The sequence below is a fragment of the Lampetra planeri genome, chromosome 72 (assembly GCF_965212315.1).
Source record: "Lampetra planeri chromosome 72, kcLamPlan1.2.h2, whole genome shotgun sequence".
In the NCBI taxonomy this organism is placed as follows: domain Eukaryota; kingdom Metazoa; phylum Chordata; class Hyperoartia; order Petromyzontiformes; family Petromyzontidae; genus Lampetra; species Lampetra planeri.
In genome coordinates this window covers 376767-396667 of record NC_136177.1, presented here as the reverse complement: position 1 = coordinate 396667, position 19901 = coordinate 376767, and the positions used below count along the sequence as shown (strand labels likewise).

At 50.1% G+C, this 19901-nt stretch overlaps 2 protein-coding genes across 8 annotated transcripts in view; one reads left to right on the top strand and one right to left on the bottom strand.

Annotated features, from left to right (window-relative positions):
- LOC144737651 (uncharacterized) overlaps positions 1–10864 on the bottom strand; it is a 21973-nt gene extending 11109 nt beyond the window's left edge. The window contains exons 1-5 of one of the 5 annotated variants that reach the window (XM_078620434.1): positions 9464–10864; positions 7918–8032; positions 5357–5440; positions 3657–3761; positions 654–2864 (exon numbers count right to left, since the gene is read on the bottom strand). In XM_078620434.1, coding sequence (XP_078476560.1) covers positions 1522–2864; positions 3657–3761; positions 5357–5440; positions 7918–8032 — 1647 coding nt within the window. In that variant the 5' untranslated portion in view covers positions 9464–10864 and the 3' untranslated portion in view covers positions 654–1521. Of the gene's footprint in view, positions 1–653; positions 2865–3656; positions 3762–5356; positions 5441–7917; positions 9047–9463 lie in introns of those variants that run through there. The other 4 variants (XM_078620432.1, XM_078620433.1, XM_078620435.1 and 1 more) reach the window with 4 other exon arrangements.
- LOC144737661 (uncharacterized) lies at positions 10251–19901 on the top strand. 3 transcript variants are annotated; one of them, XM_078620465.1, is made up of 6 exons: positions 10251–10712; positions 11699–11813; positions 13756–13839; positions 16065–16148; positions 17504–17608; positions 18147–19901. In XM_078620465.1, the coding sequence occupies exons 1-6, from the start codon at positions 10680–10682 to the stop codon at positions 19151–19153; spliced, it is 1428 nt and encodes a 475-aa protein (XP_078476591.1). In that variant the 5' UTR covers positions 10251–10679; the 3' UTR covers positions 19154–19901. The 3 variants fall into 3 exon arrangements, with proteins under 3 accessions (XP_078476591.1, XP_078476590.1, XP_078476592.1); XM_078620464.1 differs by having other exon boundaries at positions 10252–10712; positions 17504–17614; XM_078620466.1 differs by lacking the exon at positions 10251–10712 and adding an exon at positions 10898–11190 and having other exon boundaries at positions 17504–17614.

Here is a 19901-nt window from a genome sequence, read left to right as displayed (position 1 = left end):
ACCTGGCTCACGTGATGCCACGCAGCCAATCATAAGCCTCTCCCATGGAACCTTCTAGATGTTGCTATACAGCCCCAGGGCTATGAACCTTGGCTCGACGTCCCATTGGCTGCGGGCTGAGGCCGGCAGAGCCTATCACCATCGCCCAGTTACCCCCAGGTGCATCCTCATATTACATCTGTATACCTTTCGGTCTTGGCCGAAAGTAAATTTTTAACTTTCGGCTTTGGTTTCGGGGACCAACTGTCAACATAGCAACGGGCATCACCTGGCAATGGGCGTCCCTAGCAACGGTGTCCCTAAGCAACGGCGTCCCAAGCAAACGGGCGTCCCTGGCAACAGACGTCCGTGGCGACATCGTCCCTGGCAACAAGCGTCCCTAGCAACAGGCGTCCCAAGCAAACGGGCGTTCATGGCAACGGCGACCCTAGCAACAGCTGGGCCTGCAATCCGTGACAGGAACCTGGCGATTGAATGAGGTAAAGAATGAAAGAGGTTTGAGTGATTGAACGAGAAAGGAATGAGATCGATTTGACCTCTTAGAAACTTAAAATAAATACGTTACGAATCTGGTTATGTGTGTGTGTGTATAGCGACCGAGACAAAGAATCGGAATCAGAATCTTGTCTTTATACTGGAGGAGGAATCCGATGAGCTATGAAGATCTTTAATCACAGATGTTGAGTTCGGGGCACGGGGTCAGAACGTCACAACAACAACACGGAACTCACAAACACGACAGGAGTGCAGTGGGCCGAGTCTTCTGCTGGGTGGGTGCAAGGAAAGTGTTATTATTACTGAGCACGAGCAAAAGGTGTGTGTGACCACAGTCAGCCTGCTCCCCAGATTATCTATCTGCTCGTGGAGGTGATTCGTTACATTCTGAAAATGTATCGTTTACTTAAAACTGAAACAGGAGGATTTCTCCACAACTCTGGCCGTCGACTGACAAGCCTGGATGTCACGGTACTCGAATTCTAAACGTCATAGTGGGTTTACTCTACGACACACAACCGGTTAGTGCTGTACTAGTCACGAATTGGCACGTTTTGTTTACGTGACAAACTAATTAGCATCTAAACCAAGAAAACCCTATAACATAGATAATATTGGTCATGAACGCCTACTACTACTAAGATGTTACACTGTACAGTTTAAGAGTTTGCGGTGAAACAAAATAAATATATACAAGGTGCTTCAAAAAAAGTGATGACACTTCTGAGAATTTGTAACAATACCACGAGAAATGTGCCTCCGGACTCTGGAGACCATCTGGAGAAGATTACCGGCGTGAGTTGACAATGACGGCGAACAAGTGGGAGACTGGCTTTTTTAAAGCTATTAACATTACATTTGTTATCATGTTACGGTGTATTATCCGTTCTTTTTACATTCAAAACAATAATCCCATATAAGTGTTAAAACATTTTTTGAAGCACCCTGTATACACGTTAAGCGACAAAACCACTGGTTTTCAAATGGGAGGCATAAAAAAAAACCCATTCGGGACACGCGAAGTTTTCACTTGAGCGCGTGCGTCTTTGAGTGCCTCTTCAGCTGACCGCTCTGCGCAAACCCCTCGCCGCACTCCTTGCAAACGTGCGGCTTCTCGCCCGTGTGCGTCCTCACGTGCGCCGTCAGCGTAGAACTCTGCGAAAACGCCTTGCCGCACTCCTTGCACACGTACGGCTTCTCGCCGCTGTGCGTCCTCCGGTGCTTCTCCAGATCCGAGCGCTGCGCGAAGCCCCGGCCGCACTCTTTGCACGAGTGCGGCCACTCGCCAGTGTGCATCCTCGCGTGCGCGTTCAGGGTGGCGCGGAGGGCGAACGCCCTGCCGCACTGCTCGCACGCGTACGGCCTTTCGCCCGTGTGAGTCCTGGTGTGCACCTCCAGGGAGGAGCTCTGCGAAAACGCCTTGCCGCACTCCTTGCAGACGTGCGGCCTCTCGCCTGTGTGGGTCCTCGCGTGCGCGTTCAGGGTGGCGCGGAGGGCGAAGGCCTTGCCGCACTGCTCGCACGCGTACGGCCTTTCGCCCGTGTGCGTTCTCGTGTGCGCCTCCAGGGAGGAGCGCTGCGAGAACGCCTTGCCGCACTCCTTGCAAACGTGCGGCCTCTCGCCAGTATGGGTCCTAGTGTGCCTCTCCAGGTGGGAGGAGAGCGCGAAGCCGCGGCCACACTCGGCGCACACGTGCGGCCACTCGCCCGTGTGGGTCCTCGCGTGCGCGTTCAGGGTGGCGCGGAGGGCGAAGGCCCTGCCGCACTGCTCGCAAGCGTACGGTCTCTCGCCAGTGTGCGTCCTGGTGTGCGCCTCCAGGGAGGAACTCTGTGAGAACCCCTTGCCGCACTCCTTGCACACGTGCGGCTTCTCTCCCGTGTGCGTCCTCACGTGCGCCGTCAGTGTGGAACTCTGCCCGAAGCCCCTGCCGCACTGCTTGCAGACGTACGGCTTCTCGCCGCTGTGCATCCTCCGGTGTTTCTCCAGATCCGAGCGCTGCGCGAAGCCCTGGCCGCACTCGGTGCACACGTGCGGCCACTCGCCCGTGTGCGTCCTCGCGTGCGCCTCCAGGGAGGAGCGCTGCGCGAAGCCCTTCCCGCACTCCATGCACACGTGCGGCTTCTCGCCTGTGTGTGTCCTTGCGTGCTCCGCTAAGTGGGAGCGCTGCGCAAACTGCCTCCCGCAATCGTCGCATGTGTGCCTCCGCCGGTCCCCAACGACCGCCGCGCACGACGGCGCCGCGGCTTCCAACGGCTTGCCGCACCGCGCGCAGGAGGCTCCCGGCGTGGCGGCCGCTCGTCCAGCGTCGTCCGCCCCCGTCCACAAGCGTCGTCCGCCCGCCTCGCACTCCTCGCACAGGAGTTCCGTTCCTGTCGCGTCGTCCGCCGCACATTTTCACCAAAGGCAAAATGTAGAGTTCGATGTTAAACGACACGAAGAAAAACGAGGCGCGGAGTTCAGGAAACGGAAGCGCCGTTAAGGCTTTAGCTCCTCAGCTTCTCTTTTCTTTGACGTACGGGAGGCCCGGGGCCGGTTCAAATAATCGCCGTCACCGGTATTGGTGGCCGTGAGCGGGAATTGAACTCGGGTTTTCACTCCGCCAAAAACAAAACGATGGCCGTTTTCTCTCAAACGACGCCGGTTTATGCCAAGCGTACGAGTCCCGCAGTGGACTCAGCTAGTGGCGCGTCTGGGATATACGACCGGTGATACAAACAAGAAGACGTTGCATTTTATCTGTCACGTTATCAAACTAAAACTAAACCTTTTATGTTAACAGGTGTAGCGTCCCACTGAGCTATATAGTAGATCTTTCTCAGAAGCGACCTGCCCATCACAAACGACAGCTTAACAAAGGGGCTGATGTCATCATCACGTGGACATTTATAGCAGCAGCCAAATACTCTAAACGTCTATGGGTCTCTATGTGATGGAGTTATGGGTCTCTGTGTGATGACTCTATGGGTCTCTATGTGATGGGGTTATGGGTCTCTGTGTGATGACTCTATGGGTCTCTGTGTGCTGAGTCTATGGGCCTCTGTGTGATGACTGTATGGGTCTCGTGGAGGGAAAAAACGGAGCCGGAGAAAATTTCACGCGACCTCGGGGAGAGAGAGAGAGACACCCACGAAACTCCGAATATAGTGAAACCTCACACTCACCGACATCCTCCTCCGACAGCTCCACCTCGATGAAGTTCTGGTCTGCGGTGAAGAGACGTCCGTGAGATTCCTCCGTCTCCTCCGGACTCTCGATTGCGTCTGCGGCTGCAACGTCAGAAAAAGCGCCACATGGCCTTTGGACGAGTAGGGGGTGAAACGCACCCGAAGATCGTGCAGTCAAGCTGCCAGCTGGGGATGTTTCCCCTTCCGCATATTAATTGATGAGAGTGGTCTCTCGGTTAATGGTGTTTTATTGGTTCCACGAAAAATCGTCGTTAATCGAAATGATCGTGAATCGAACATAGCAAATGCACATTAAAGGCTTATATGATAAGTTTAACTTTTTTACCCTAAAAACATCGTTTGTATGCTTAAACACAAAATTTTATATTCTTTGGGGTTTTCGGTAAAGCCACGTAGATAGAAAAATAATAATAAGACCCAAAGAATATGAATTCCTGCAGTCAACGCACAATTTTAACAAATAAATGTAAAACCATGTTAAAGCATTAATATTAGTAGAAACATGGATAAATAATGCATACATAGGGCATAAAAAGGTGCATGACGAGCATAAGCATACACGTCAATCACTTATCAGTGCCCTACCTAATTACAGACCAATTCAGACATTATTGGTCACCCCATGCCCCTTATAAATCCTAAAGTTCATCCTACAAAGTCGCATCACAAGCGAGAGAAATACAAACAAATAGACAATAATGTTGATTTGAAGCTTTCGCGACTGCAGGAATCCATACTCTTTGGTTCTTTCGGTAAAGTCACGTAGGTATAAAATTTAAATTAAATAAAAAATTACATATCACGACGTTTCGATCGCAACACAAGCTGTTGTCCTCATGTGGAAACAAATAATCCAGCAGTAGAACTGCTGAACCAGGAAGAACACAGCGAGAGAGCCGTTACAACGAAGAGGTTCTATATGTGGCGAAGGGCAAGCAGGCGGGGTCTGAGCTGGAAAGGAATTCCATCCCCGCACGCAAGCACGTCAGTTGTATTAATGGGGGAGATTAGGGAGAGAGAGATTAGGGAGAGAGATTAGCATAAAATGAGCTTCCTTCGCGCATAAGAGTATCGTCCCCGCATATGCGCACAACAGCAGTGTTAATGGGAGATTAGCACTATGTTGATGGAAGAGATTAGGCAGAGAGATTAGGGGGATTAGCAAAAATAATGTTGTCTGTATTGAAACGGCTGTACGCTGTATGGACCTAAAAACTCAATTTCCCAGTACAAGAATATGGGGTAAACCGTACGGGTTGACGCGGTATTCATAAAGTAAAAAGTCTTACCTTAGGCCGAGAAGGCGGATGGCTTAAGTATTCAAGAGAGCCGTTTCCAGAAGCAACGCAACATCAAACATCGAAAAGCCCGCAGCCAGCCGCCCTCAAAACGCTCGTAAAAGGGGCGGTCGTGGATTGGCTGAGGTCTGCTGGGTCCACTTGGGAGCACTTCGATTGGCCGAAATTGGCAGCTCCGCGTGGTATCGTACAACACGTCGTTCATAAAAAAAAAACATATCGCAAACAAAAACAATGGGAACCCCCTTGGGAGGCGGATCGCGAGTCGAAACATCGCTACCCTGTGGCATCATTAAACCGAGGGATCGCTGCATTGTCATCCTGCCATAGTTTGGTTCTTAACAATCTCAAAGCTGTCGTCGGGAAAGGGGGCCTCACCGTCATCCTCGAATTCCGTTTTCACCACAATCCTCAGGATCTCGGGGCTCAGGCTCCCCTCGTCCTCCTGCTTCACGACTGCGCCTGCAAATTGGCACACACATTGGAAAGCCGGAACCGTACATGAGGGGGTGGGTGGCCAGCACGACGCCCTTTCGCATGGGCACACACGTTGGCACAGACATTGGCACAGATGTAATGGGTTCCGGAGAAACTTGTAGAGGTAACTTCTTTATTACAATACAACACTCCAACAGTCCTGATACTCTGTTACAGCCTAGGTACACAGCCTAGATACACTACTCTGGCTACGCTGTTCACTTCACCGATATGCTTGTTCACTGCACCGATATGCTTCGCTATTCCCTTCGACTTCTCCAAAAACTATTTCTAGTTGTTGTACCCGTCAAGAATGAACGCATCGGCGCCAGCGTCAGGATTGGGCTTGGTGAATAGGTAGCAATATAAGCAGTACGCCTTGTCAGTCACTGGAGCATACTCCAACCATTGTTCACAGTGCTCATTCTTGAACCAGCTCTTAGAGAATGAACGAGGCTGAGCATTCTGGCTGTACTTGGTCCTGGGATATGACTTCAAGTCAGGTTGATGAGGACCGGATTGCAGGCATGCATGTCGCGCGCTATCACGTTCATCCGGTTCGTAATCTGAAATTGGTTTGCGTTTGCCTGGATCCCGTTCAATAGTCACCGTAGCACCGCGGTCATCTTGAGACAACCGACTCTTTTTGCGAGCAGGGGATTTTCCACTATCATGTGACGACGGACCCGATGACACAGGCGCAGACTCCTCTTCCTTTTCTTCTTCAGAATCTTGCTGCAATTCCAAATCCTCCAGCTCACTTCCTGGCTGATCACTTTCTTTATCGCTTTCCGAACCAATTTCTGGATCTGGCTCTGGCACATGTTGAGGCTCAGGCACTGAAGGTGAAAAATAGTCAAACAGAGTTTTTGTTGGTCACATTGTGCTGTCAGCCTTTCAGCCTGTCAGCCCGCTGCTGCTCACAGAGTGAATCCGAATCCCGATTGTACCAGAAGGCTGTGGCGGATGTACGGAGTTTATTAATAGGTCGGAGCCGCTGATGTGGCTAATAAGTTTGATAAGTTCGAAAAGCTGCCGCTCAAGCAGCCTGCAGGGCAGCACAAGGTAGCAGCCAGCATTTTGCAGCAGCCGGATATCCGATTACCGACTTTCCCAAAATTTCAGGGGGGGCTGAGCCCCTCCACCAGTCCCCCCTGTGGCTCTGCCCCTGGTGGCCAGCACGACGCCCGACCACCTTTCGCATGGGCAGCAACAACAACCGCCATTCGCCACTAAGTGGCGGTGACATCACAATGACGCATGTGCCAGGCCATGTGCACCTTGAGGTCACTTTAAGTGTCGAATGCCCGCTGGCAGGAGGTCACGGGGCAGACCCAGGGGCCACGGGTCGACTGACTGAGATGACTGGCTGATGCACCACCTGTGCCCCCTACTGTGCCAACTTGCTGTGTTTTAGCCACCCAGTGCTCCGCTTGTTGTTGTGAGCGTCGCTCCTCCGCCCTCCGTTGTTGTTGGAGGGCGACTACCTCCAACTGCCCAGTAGCGTCCTTCACGAGCCTCCCCCACAAAGGCCGATCTTGACACCGCTGGTACCGGTCATCGTCAAGTCCACTCAGCTCCACGTCCTCCTGTAACACATCACTCTATCTCTTCTCTAGCCCGTGCTGCGCCCGTTAAGCCCCCTCGATCCGGCCGAACAAAGGCTGTTTAGGCATGCGGTGGCTGGGCATGCGGGCTACATGACCCAGCCAACACAGACTTGCCTGCCGGAGGAGCTCACCGATGGGACTTTGACCAGATCTTTCGAGGATCTGTGAGTTCCTCACACAATCCAGCCTGGTTAAACCCAGGATGGATCGTAGGCAGGCCAGCCTAAATGTTTCTAACGGCGAAGATGCTCCATTTGGGGGGTCCACGTTTCGCAAGCGTAAAGAACGGAGGGAATGACTGTGGCCGAGAAGACCTGAAGCTTCGTGTGGAGCGACAGACCAGGCAGCTTCCACACAGCGTTACGCAACCGATGAAAAGATATTGCCGCTCGACTGATTCGGAGTGAGACCTCCACTGCCAAACCGGAGCCGGTTATGAGCACACTGCCCAGGTATGGGAATCTCTCCACTCTCTCCACGCGACCACAGGAAGAGAACACGCGGACTCCAAATATACAGCAGCAGGCATCGTCAGGGTTGGGATAGAACCCACGACCTCCTGTAGACCAAGCGAGGTAGTCACCATCTCCTAACCACCGTGATGATGAGAGAGACGCAGACTCCAACTATACAGCAGCGAGCATGGTCAGGGTCGGGATAGAACCCACGACCTCCTATAGACCAGGCGAGGGAGTCAACATCTCCTAGCTACCGTGATGATGATGAGAGAAAGAGAGACGCAGACTCCAAATATACAGCAGCAGGCATCGTCAGGGTCGGGATCGAACCCACGACCTCCTGCACACCAGGCGCGGTAGTCAACATCTCCTAGCACGGGCAATGCAATCTCACCAGCAGCGCCGGCGTCTTCGTGTTTGACCTTCGCGCCCGGCCCCATCCCGAGGCTCGGGTGATCTTCGTCGTTTTCTCGCTTGATGGCGAATGTCGACCTGGCGTGCAAAGCCATCTGAGAGGGAAAACCGATCGAGACTCAGACCCCCCCACCTTTCACTTAAGATGTTGACACGCACACACGCACGCGAGAGGCAAACACCCATGAAGACTACAGGGTATAGTGTAGTGTATAGTGTAGTGTATAGCGTAGTGTATAGTGTAGTGTGTAGTGTAATGTATTAGTGTATAGCAGAGGTGGGACAAAGTCATTGTTATGCAAGTCCAAGTCGAGTCGCAAGTCATCAAATTCATGACTCGAGTCTGACTCGAGTCCAAGTCACATGACTCGAGTCCACATCTCATAGGTGGGACAAAGTCATTGTTATGCAAGTCCAAGTCGAGTCGCAAGTCATCAAATTCATGACTCGAGTCTGACTCGAGTCCAAGTCACATGACTCGAGTCCACACCTCTGGTGTATAGTATAGTACGTAGTATATTAGTGTATAGTAGTGTATAGTGTAGTGTATAGTTGTGTATAATGTAGTGTATAGTGGAGTATATAGTAATGTATCGTGTAGTGTATAGTGTAGTGTATAGTGTAGTGTCCGCTACGCTACACCTCATTTGAGGCCCAGGGACCGGTTCAGAAAATCGTCAACGCAGAGACACCCACGACTCGCTCACCACGCGAGCTTCTCCGCCTCTCTCCTCTCCGCCTTTGTCTCTCTCTCTCTGTTTCTCTGTTTCTGTGTCTCGTCTCTGTCTCTCTCTGTCTCCGTCTCTCTGTGCCTCTCTGTCTCTGTGTCTCTGTCTTTCTCTGTCTCTATCTGTCTCTCTGTGTCTCTATCTGTCTCTCTGTGTCTGTGTCTCTATCTGTCTCTGTGTCTCTGTGTGTTGCGTGTTAAACAGTCTAACATGTAGCGTCTGTGTAAGTTGCACTGCGTTGTAGGATTTCATTATAAAATCACAAATCTGTGTCTCTATCTGTCTCTCTGTGTCTCTCTGCGGCTCTTCCAACCCTTCCCCCCCTCCTCCCTGCCTCACAGCAAACGCCAAGATGCAGCGCAAGACTCAAAGTACGGCGGGGGAGAAAATGTTGCAGCGAGAGTCTGGGGGTGCAGTGTAGTGTATAGTGTAGTGTATAGTGGCGTGTGTAGTAGTGTGTAATGTAGTGTATAGTAGTGTATAGTGTAGTGTATAGTAGTGTACAGTATATAGTAGTGTATAGTGTAGTGTGTAGTAGTGTATTTGTGTAGTGTGTAATAGTGTATAGTATAGTGTATAGTAGTGTATAGTCGTGTAGTGTGTAGTAGTGTATAGTGTAGCGTATAGTGTAGTATGTAGTAGTGTATTTGTATCGTGTAATGTATAGTAGTGTATAGTGTAATGTATAGTAGTGTATAGTGTAGTGAATAGTAGTGTATAGTGTAGTGTATAGTAGTGTATAGTGTAGTGTATAGTGTAGTATCGTGTCTGTCGAGCACGTTGTTAAGTGGTTATCACCTGAATAGTCGCTTGCTATTAAGGGTGCGGTTGGATCCAGATATAAGCACAGGTCATGGAGTAAACCCGTGCACCTCCAATGAGCATGGTCGGCTATGTACGGTGGTGAAAGAAGTTCAGCGTCCATAATACTACACTATACTATACACTACATACTACACTACACACTACACTATACACTACATACTACACTACACTATACACTAATATACACTACACTATACACTACACTATACACTACATACTACACTACACACTACACTATACACTACATACTACACTAGACACTACACTAATATACACTACACTATACACTACATACTACACTACACTATACACTACATACTACACTATACACTACACTATACAGTATACACTACACTATACACTACTATACACTACTATACGCTACACTATACACTACTATATGCTACACTATACGCTACACTATACACTACTACACACTACATACTACACTACACTATACATGACTATACACAACATACATTATACTATACTATACACTGCACTATACACTACATATACTACACTACACTATACATGACTATACACAACATATTACATTATACTATACTATACACTACACTATACACTACATACTACACTACACTATACACTACATACTACACTATACACTTATATATGTTGCGGTTTAAATACGCGCCACGCGCGGGAGATTGCACGCACGTGCGCGTGCAGTACAGTGGAAAAACAACAGGTGGCGGAGGGTGGCTAGGAGCGGGGGGGGGGGGTCGGAGGGACGCCGATTAATCAATTGGAAGTTAATTGGGTCGGGCATTAATACAGGGGAGTTGGAGCTGACGGGAGTTCACGCCTGGGAGGAGAAGAAGACGGTTGGAGCTGAAGCAGTGGAGAAGTATAGGGTAGCAGTGGAAAAGTTTAGGGTAGCAGTGGATAAGTACAAGGTAGCAGCGGATTGAGCGACGCGTAAAGTAGCGTAGAGTGTGACGGCAAAGCCAGCAGAAAGCGGCTGGAGTGTGACGGCGAAGCCAGCAGAAAGCAGCTGGAGTGTGACGGAGAAGCCGATAGAGGGCGGCTGCAGAGAGGCGGGAGAGCCGCGGGAGAGCGGCTGAACTGTGACGGGGGAAGCGGAGAGGAGAGTCGACGGAGACGCGGAGCGAGCGAGGCCGGCGGAACGCGGCGAGCGAGCGGAGAGCGTGTGGGGCAATGTTAAATGATGTTGGTGAAATCAATTGACGAAGAAAAAGTAAGAAGCTGTCGCGTGAAGTTCAGCACTACATCTACACTATACTATACACTACTATACAATACACTACATACTACACTACACACTACTACACTATACACTACACGATACACTACACTAGACACTACACTGCACCCCCAGACTCTCGCTGCAACATATTCTCCCCTGTGGGACTTTGCGTCTTGCGTTGCATCTTGGCGTTTGCTGTGAGGCAGGGAGGAGGGGTGAAGGTTTGGAAGAGTCGCAGCGATAGACACAGAGACAAAGACTTGACTTTTAAACAACTTTTATTGCCGCCAGCAGCAACAGCACTGGAGGCGATTTCGATAGAGAGAGACACAGAGACAGAGACACAGAGAAGACACAGAGAGAGAGACAGAGACAGTGACACAGAGAGACAGACAGAGATACAGAGAGAGAGAGAGACAGAGACACAGAGAGACAAAGGCGGAGAGGAGAGAGGCGGAGAGCTCGCGTGGTGAGCGAGTCGTGGGTGTCTCTGCGTTTACGATTTTCTGAACCGGTACCTGGGCCTTCCCTAGGTCGACTCAGCCTCAAATGAGGACCCTGGTGTAGCGGTGTAGCGTAGCGAACACTACACTATACACTACTATACACTACACTATACACTACTATACATTACACCATACACTACTATACACTACACTATACACTGCTATACACTACACTATACACTACTTTACACTACACTATTCACTACTATACACTACACAATACACTACTATATACTACACTATACACTACTATACACTACACTATACACTACTACTACACTATTATACACTACACAATACACTACTACTACACTACACTATCATACACTACACAATACACTACTATACACTACACTTTACACTATCCCCTGTAGTCTTTGTGGGTGTTTGCTACTCGCGTGTGTGTGTGCGTGTCAACATCTTAAGTGAAAAGGGGGGGGAGTCTGAGTCTCGATCGGTTTTCCCTCCCAGATGGCTTCGCACGCCAGTTCGACGTTCGCCATCAAGCGAGAAAACGACGAAGATCACCCGAGCCTCGGGATGGGGCCGGGCGCGAAGGTCAAACACGATGACGCCGACGCTGCTGGTGAGATTGCATTGCCCGTGGCTAGGAGATGTTGACTACCTCGCCTGGTATGCAGGAGGTCGTGGATTTGACCCCGACCCTGACGATGCCCGCTGCTGTATATTTGGAGTCTGTGTCTCATTGTGGTGAGATGTTGACTACCTTGCCTGGTGTGCAGGAGGTCGTGGGTTTGACCCCGACCCTGACAATGCCCACTGCTATATATTTGGAGTCTGCATATTCTCTTCCCGTGGTCGCGTGGAATTTCTTCTCCGGATCCTTCGGTTTTCCCTTTGTCTCCACGTTTATAATCAACGTCACGAGTTGAGAGTATTTGGCTGTAACAGAACATATTTTACCCTTTCTGGCAGCAATAAAACAGGAGGTGTTAAGATGTTAAAACACCAAACAGAAACCTTTAGCGAGGAATCAAGTTACTGCATTAACCACACACAGTCCTTGTGATGAACATGCAAACAAACACCACGCTCTGGTAGTAGATGATGATGCATTGTCTTTGAAACTGATTGGCCCACACCAGAGACAGCTTTCTTCAGAGCCTCGTCTGAAACACACTTAGACCAATCTAGAATTGAAGTTTTCGTGACTGCAGGGATCCATACTCTTTGGTTCTTTCTGTAAAGTCGCGTTTCGGGCGCAACACAAGCGTCCGTCATCAGGTGGGACAACCACAGCAAGAAACAATTGCTGAAGTGGGCAAAAGGGGCTGCTGCAACAAGAGGCCATTTTGGCTTAGACCAGAGGACAACGCCAAAAGGCGGACAGCACAGGGACAATGCCACTATGAATTGTTAGCCCAGGGGTCCCCAACCCCCGGGCCGCGGACCGGTACCGGTCCGTGGTCTGTTAGGTACCGGTCCGTGGCCTGTTAGGAACCGGACCGCACAGCAGGAGGCGAGAACGGTGAGTCCGCGCGTGGCCCGCCCATTATTTTATTGACCACTTCCGTCCGTGCCTCTTTCCCGCACTGCGCACTTGTCTCAGCTTGTTGCCTCGAAACGTCGTGACTTTACCGAAAAAAACAAGAGTATGAATTCTTGCAGTCACGAAAACTTCAAATCTAGAATTAGGTTTTGGTAAGCCCACAAGCTAACCCCTGGCCAAAATTAGTAAAAAAACAAACGTCGCCGGAGAGCTTCTTTGAAAAGGGGAAAAGACCCAATGATGACCCCCCTCTGGTCCGTCAAAAAATTGTCTTTCACGAAACCGGTCCCTGGTGCCAAAGAGGTTGGAGACCGCTGCGTTAGGCTCCTCTGAATCTCCACGTGATGAGCTACTTGGTTGAGGTGTCATTTGGTGATGTTCAGGTCGCTTCTGAAAAAGCGCTGCACAACTCAGTGGGGCCTTGCACTGGCTAAAATTAAATCGTTTCTCGAGGCCAGGATAGAGTCTCAGGCTCCACGTGAAAAGGTTCTGCACCACGGGAATTTTGATTGAGGGCCGTCATTAAGACCCGGATTGGGATCGCAGCAGCTCCTCTCAATGCTCGGCCCCGACACCGCCACTTGAACGTTGACGATTCGCCATCCTGACGTCGGTGTGACCGACGCCCTCGGCGACTGGGACGGCTAGATGCGTGTGGGGAATGCGTGACGAACATTTGCGTTGTACCGTCATTGTCCAGATAATGGAGCTCATCAGGTGATCCGTGTAGGGCCACAACGTCATCTCCTGTGTTTCAGATAACAGAGCTCATCAGGTGAACAGTGTACAGCCAAAACGTCACCTCCTGTGTTCCAGATAACAGAGCTCATCAGGTGAACCGTGTAGAGCCAAAACACGCGATCGATAAAGCCGCCATGGGCAAAGTCTTCCCGTACTCGCCATCTCTGACCCCCCCACTAAGACCCGTCGTCTCGCAGTGACGAGTCGAGGCCGTCTCTGTTTCGATGTGTCTGTGCCAATGTCTGTTCAATGTCTGTGTCAATGCGCGCTTTTGCAGGCGCAGTCGTGAAGCAGGAGGACGAGGGGAGCCTGATCCCCGAGATCCTGAGGATCGTGGTGAAAACGGAAGTCGAGGATGACAGTGAGGTCCCCTTCCCCTACGACAGCTTTGAGATTCATATTCTTGGTTCTTTGGGTAAAGTCGCGTAGAAGGGAAACAATAAAAGAATAAAATATAAAACAATAAAATTATCATGACGTTTCGATTGCAACACAAGCAATCATCATCAGGTGTGAAAACTACAGCAAGAAAATTTGAAAAAAGTGGCGTTTTTTTCTTCACGTTAGCACCACGGACAGCGACTTGGCAGTTGTTCAGATGGATGAGTCCATCTATGTTCGTAAAAGAGGAGGGGGGAGAGGAAGAGAATGGAAAGCGGTCTGAAAGTCACCGTAAGCGTGAACACAATCAATTAAGACCCGAAATGGTTTATCAAATCCTTACAATGATTGCTAAGCCAGAATCCATCTTGTCGGTTGAAATTGTCTCTGTGTTTGTATATGTGGATAGCCTCATGAACGAATCTCTCATGGTAGCCAGATGGCTTGCAGAGAACCTCTGTCTTGGAGAAGTCAATGTCATGTGAGCCCACTGAATTATAACAGTGGTCTGCCACGGCCGAGGTGTTGGTCCTACCGTGTTTTAGGTTTGCTTTGTGTTCACGGATGCGGTCCGAGACATGTCGTTTGGTTTCTCCAATGTAACTACTACCACAGAGGCAACTTAGTTTGTAGACGCCAGGGTAATCTATGTCCGGAATCACATCTTTTACAGACGGAACCAGATCACGGATTTTATGTACTGTGTTGAATCGGACCTGGATCTTGTGTTTATTCAAGATTTTGGAGATATTTTTTGTGATCCCCGCAATGTAGGGTAAGGTGATGGTTTTGAATGGCTCCTCAAGAGGGTCCTTCTTCATGGTTGGAGTGATGGCTTTGCGGATTGTGTAGTCGGAGTAACCATTAGCCTTAAGAGCTTGGTGTACGTGCTTGAGTTCACTGGCAATGTGTTCTGGTCAGAGATGCATTGGGCTCTATGGTGTAGAGTCTTGATGAGGGAATTCTTCTGGGATGGATGGTGGTGGGAATCCGGTTTTAGGTAAGCATCTGTATGGGTAGCTTTCCTGTAGACAGAGTGGCTCATTGAGCCATCATGACCCTTTTATATTAGGACATCCAACAAAGGTAGCTTGTCATCTTTTTCGACTTCCATGGTAAATCTGATGGATGGGTGTATGGAATTGATGTGGTTGAGGAATTGGTCTAGAGCATGCCGGCCATGTGGCCAGATGACAAAAGTGTCATCCACGTACCTCTTCCATAAGGTTGGGCGTAGAGTGGCAGTCTGGATGGCGGCAGTCTCAAATTTTTCCATGAAAACGTTGGCTACAACCGGAGATAGGGGAGAGCCCATTGGCGTGCCCTCAGTTTGTTTGTAGAAAGTTCCATTCAAGGTGAAGTATGTATTGGTTAAGCAGTGTCTCACCAGGGGGGGGGTACCACAGTGTTCAGTCCTTGATGAACCAAGTCTTCAATGATTGCGATGGTGTCAGGTACAGGAACTTTGGTGAATAAGGAAACCACATCAAAACTGACAAGCAAGTCGCCAATGCAACGATCCCTCGGTTTAACGATGACACAGGGTAGCGATGTTTTGACTCGGCAGACCTCAGCCAATCAGCGACTGCCCCATTTATGACCGTTTTGAGGGCGGCTGGTTGCGGGCTTTTCCATGTTTGATGTTGCGTTGCTTCCGGAAACAGCTCTCTTGAATATTACCGTACGGTTTACTCCGTATTGTTGTACAGGGAAATTGAGTTTTCAGGTCCATACGGCGTACAGCCGTTTAAAATACGAGCAACATTATTTAGTCTATTTGTATTTCTCTTCTTGTGATAAGGGGTTGACAAGTATGCTGTAGTCTAGTGTGCAGTAGTGTAGTGTATAGTAGTGTAGTGGTATAGTAGTTTAGTAGTATAATAGATAACAGAGCTCATCAGGTGAACCGTGTAGAGCCAAAACGTCACCCCCTGTTCTCCAGATAACGGAGCTCATCAGGTGAACTGTGTAGGGACAAAACGTCACCCCCTGTGTTCCAGATAACAGAGCTCATCAGGTGAACCGTGTACAGCCAAAACACGCGATCGATAAAGCCGCCACGGGTAAAGTCTTCCGGTACTCGCCGTTTCTGATCCCCCCACTACGACCCGTCGTCTCGCGGTGACAAGTCGAGGCCATCTCTGTTCCGATGTGTCTGTGCCAATGTGTCTGTGCCGATGTCTGTGTCAATGCGCACTTTTGCAGGCGCAGTCGTGAAGCAGGAGGGTGAGGGGAGCCTGAGCCCCGAGATCCTGAGGATCGTGGTGAAAACGGAAGTGGAGGATGACGGTGAGGCCCCCTTTCCCTATGACAGCTTTGAGATTGTTAAGAACCAAACTAGGGCAGGATGCTAATGCAGCGGTCCCTCGGTTTAATGATGCCACAGGGTAGCGATGTTTCGACTCGCGATCCGCCTCCCATGGGGTTCCCATTGTTTCTGTTTGCGATACGTTTTTTTTTTATCAACGACGTGTTGTACGATACCACGCGGAGCCGCCAATTTCGGCCAATAATCGGAGCGCTCCCAAGTGAACCCGGCAGATCTCAGCCAATCCGCGACCGCCCCTTTTACGAGCGTTTTGAGGGCGGCTGACTGTGGGCTTTTCGATGTTTGGTGTTGCGTTGCTTCTGGAAACGGCTCTCTTGAATACTTAAGCCATCCGCCTTCTCGGCCTAAGGTAAGACTTTTTATTTTATGAATACCGCGTCAACCCGTATGGTTGACCCCGTATTCTTGTACAGGGAAATTTAGTTTTCAGGTCCATATGGCGTACAGCCGTTTCAATACGGACAACACTATTTTTGATAATCCCCATAATCTCTCTGCCTAATCTCTCCCATTAACACAACTGACGTGCTTGCGTGCGGGGATGGAATTCCTTTCCAGCTCAGACCCCGCCTGCTTGCCCTTCGCCACGTATATAACCTCATCGTTGTAACGGCTCTCTCGCTGTGTTCTTCCTGGTTCAACAGTTCCACTGCTGGATAATTTTTTTCCGCCTGAGGGCAACTGCTTGTGTTGTGATCGAAACGTCGTGATTTTTCTTTTTTTCTTTTTCTACCTACGTGACTTTACCGAAAGAACCAAAGAGTATGGATTCCTGCAGTCACGAAAGCTTCAAATCAACATGATTTTGTCTATTTGTTTGTATTTCTCTCGCTTGTGATGGGACTTTGTAGGATGAACGTTGGGATGTATGAAGGTCACAGGGTGACCAATAAGGTCTGAATTGGTCTGTAATGAGGTCGGGCACTGATAAGTGACTGACGTGTATGTTTCTGCGCTTTATGCACTATTTTATGCCCTACTTATGCATTATTTATCCATGTTTCTACTAATATTAATGTGTTAACATGTTTTTACACCGTGTATTTGTTAAAATTGTGTGTTTAAACATACAAGCAATGTTTTAGGGTGAAAAAGTTAAACTTATCAAATTAAGCCTTTAACGTGCATTTGCTATATTCGATTTACGACGGTTTTTCGTGGAACCAACGAAATAACGTTAACCGAGAGACCACTCTCATCAATTAATATGCGGAAGGGGAAACATCCCCAGCTGGCAGCTTGACTGCACGATCTTCGGGTGCGTTTCACCCCCTACTCGTCCAAAGGCCATGTGGCGCTTTTTCTGACGTTGCAGCCGCAGACGCAATCGAGAGGCCGGATGAGACGGAGGAATCTCACGGACGTCTCTTCACCGCAAACCAGAACTTCATCGAGGTGGAGCTGTCAGAGGAGGATGTCGGTGAGCGTGAGTTTCACTTTATTCGGAGTTTCGTGGGTGTCTCTCTCTCCCCGAGGTCGCGTGGAATTTTCTCCGGCTCCTGCGGTTTTTCCCTCCACGTTTAGAATCAACGTCACGCATTTAGGGTAATTGGTTACTATAGATTCCCACGTGATAAGCCAATTCTGTTGAGCTGCTATCATTTGTGTGGTGGCCATGTCGCTTATCTGACAAAAGAGCCACACAGCTCACACCTGGTAACGTAAACATTGTTTAGTTGCCGTCTATGGACTCATTCCATAGAGACCCATAGAGTCATCACACAGATACCCATAGAGTCATCACACAGAGACCCATAGACTCATTACATAGAGACCCATAGAGTCATCACACAGAGACCCATAGACTCATCACATAGAGACCCATAGACTCATTACATAGAGACCCATATATCCATCACACGGAGACCCATAACCCCATCATAATAGGTCTGGGCTCTGGGTTTTTCTTCATGATTTCGGAGTCCCAGACACTGTTCACAATTATTACGACGCGACAGGAACGGAACTCCTGTGCGAGGAGTGCGAGGCGGGCGGACGACGCTTGTGGACGGGGGCGGACGACGCCGGACGAGCGGCCGCCACGCCGGGAGCCTCCTGCGCGCGGTGCGGCAAGCCGCTGGAAGCCACCGCGCCGTCGTGCGCGGCGGTCGCCGGCGACCGGCGGAGGCACGCGTGCGCCGATTGCGGGAGGAAGTTTGCGCAGCGCTCCCAATTAGTAGTGCACGCGAGGAGGCACACGGCCGAGAGGCCGTACGCGTGCGAGGAGTGCGGCAAGGGCTTCGCCTACCGCGCCACCCTGAACGCGCACGCGAAGAGGCACACGGGTGAGAGGCCGCACGGGTGCGGCGAGTGCGGCAAGGCGTTCTCTCAGCGTTCCGCGTTGGAGGCGCACACGAGGACACACACGGGCGAAAGGCCGCACGCGTGCGAGGAGTGTGACAAGGCTTTTTCGCAGCGTTCCGCGCTGGAGGCGCACACGAGGACGCACACGGGCGAGAAGCCGTACGGGTGCGGCGAATGCGGCAAGGCGTTCTCTCAGCGCTTCGCCCTGGAGGAGCACACGAGGACGCACACGGGCGAGAGGCCGTACGCGTGCGAGCAGTGCGGCAAGGCCTTCGCCTACCGCGCCACCCTGAACGCGCACGCGAGGACCCACACGGGCGAAAGGCCGCACGCGTGTGGCGAGTGCGACAAGACGTTCTCGCAGCGCTCCGCCCTGGAGGTCCACACGAGGATGCACACGGGCGAGAGACCGTACGCGTGCGAGGAGTGCGGAAAGGCGTTCTCGCAGCGCTCCTCCCTGGAGGCGCACACGAGGACGCACACCGGCGAGTGGCCGCACGTGTGCGCCGAGTGCGGCCGGGGCTTCTCGCATTCCGCCCAACTGGAGAGGCACGCGAGGACGCACACGGGCGAGAAGCCGTACGTGTGCGAGGAGTGCGGCAAGGGGTTTGCCCAGAGTGGTCAGCTGAACAGGCACTCAAAGACGCACGCGCTCAAGTGAAGACCTCGCGTGTCCCGAATGTGTTTTTTTTTATGCCTCCCATTTGAAAACCAGTGGTTTTGTCGCCTACCGTATATACAGGGTGCTTCAAAATTTTTTTTAACACTTTTGTGGAATTATCGTTTTGAATGGAAAAAGAACGGATAATACACCGTAACATGATAACAAATGTAATGTTAATAGCTTAAAAAAGCCAGAGTCTCCCACTTGTTCACCATCATTGTCAACTCACGCCTGTAATCTTCTCCAGATGGTCTCCAGAGCCCAGAGGGGCACATTTCTCGTGGTATTGTTGCAAATTTTCAGAAGTGTCATCACTTTTTTTGAAGCACCTTGTATATATTTATTTTGTTTCACCGCAAACTCTTATACTGCACAGTGTAACATCTTAGTAGTAGTAGTAGGCATTCGTGACCAATATTATCCATGTTATAGGTATTTTTTTTGTTTAGATGCTAATTAGTTTGTCACGTAAACAAAACGTACCAATTCGTGACTAGTACAGCACTAACCGGTTGTGTGTCGTAGAGTAAACCCACTACGTTTAGAATTCGAGTACCGTGACATCCAGTCTCGTCAGGCGACAGCCAGAGTTGTGGAGAAATCCTGCTCCTGTTTTGGTTTTAAGGTCACCGGGAGCGGGAACTTAAGGGGTCTATACAGGCTGGGCCATAAGTAACGACCTTGATTTGTTTTGCCTATGGCTTGTGAAAAAGTGAAATAAAAACACGAATTCTAAATGATTGAA

Coding starts and splice junctions, on each gene's coding strand:
- LOC144737661 (XM_078620464.1), top strand. CDS start 10,680: ATGATGTTGGTGAAATCAATTGACGAAGAAAAA. Junction 10,713..11,698: donor AATCAATTGACGAAGAAAAA/GTAAGAAGCTGT, acceptor TTTCCCTCCCAG/ATGGCTTCGCACGCCAGTTC. Junction 11,814..13,755: donor CGATGACGCCGACGCTGCTG/GTGAGATTGCAT, acceptor GCGCTTTTGCAG/GCGCAGTCGTGAAGCAGGAG.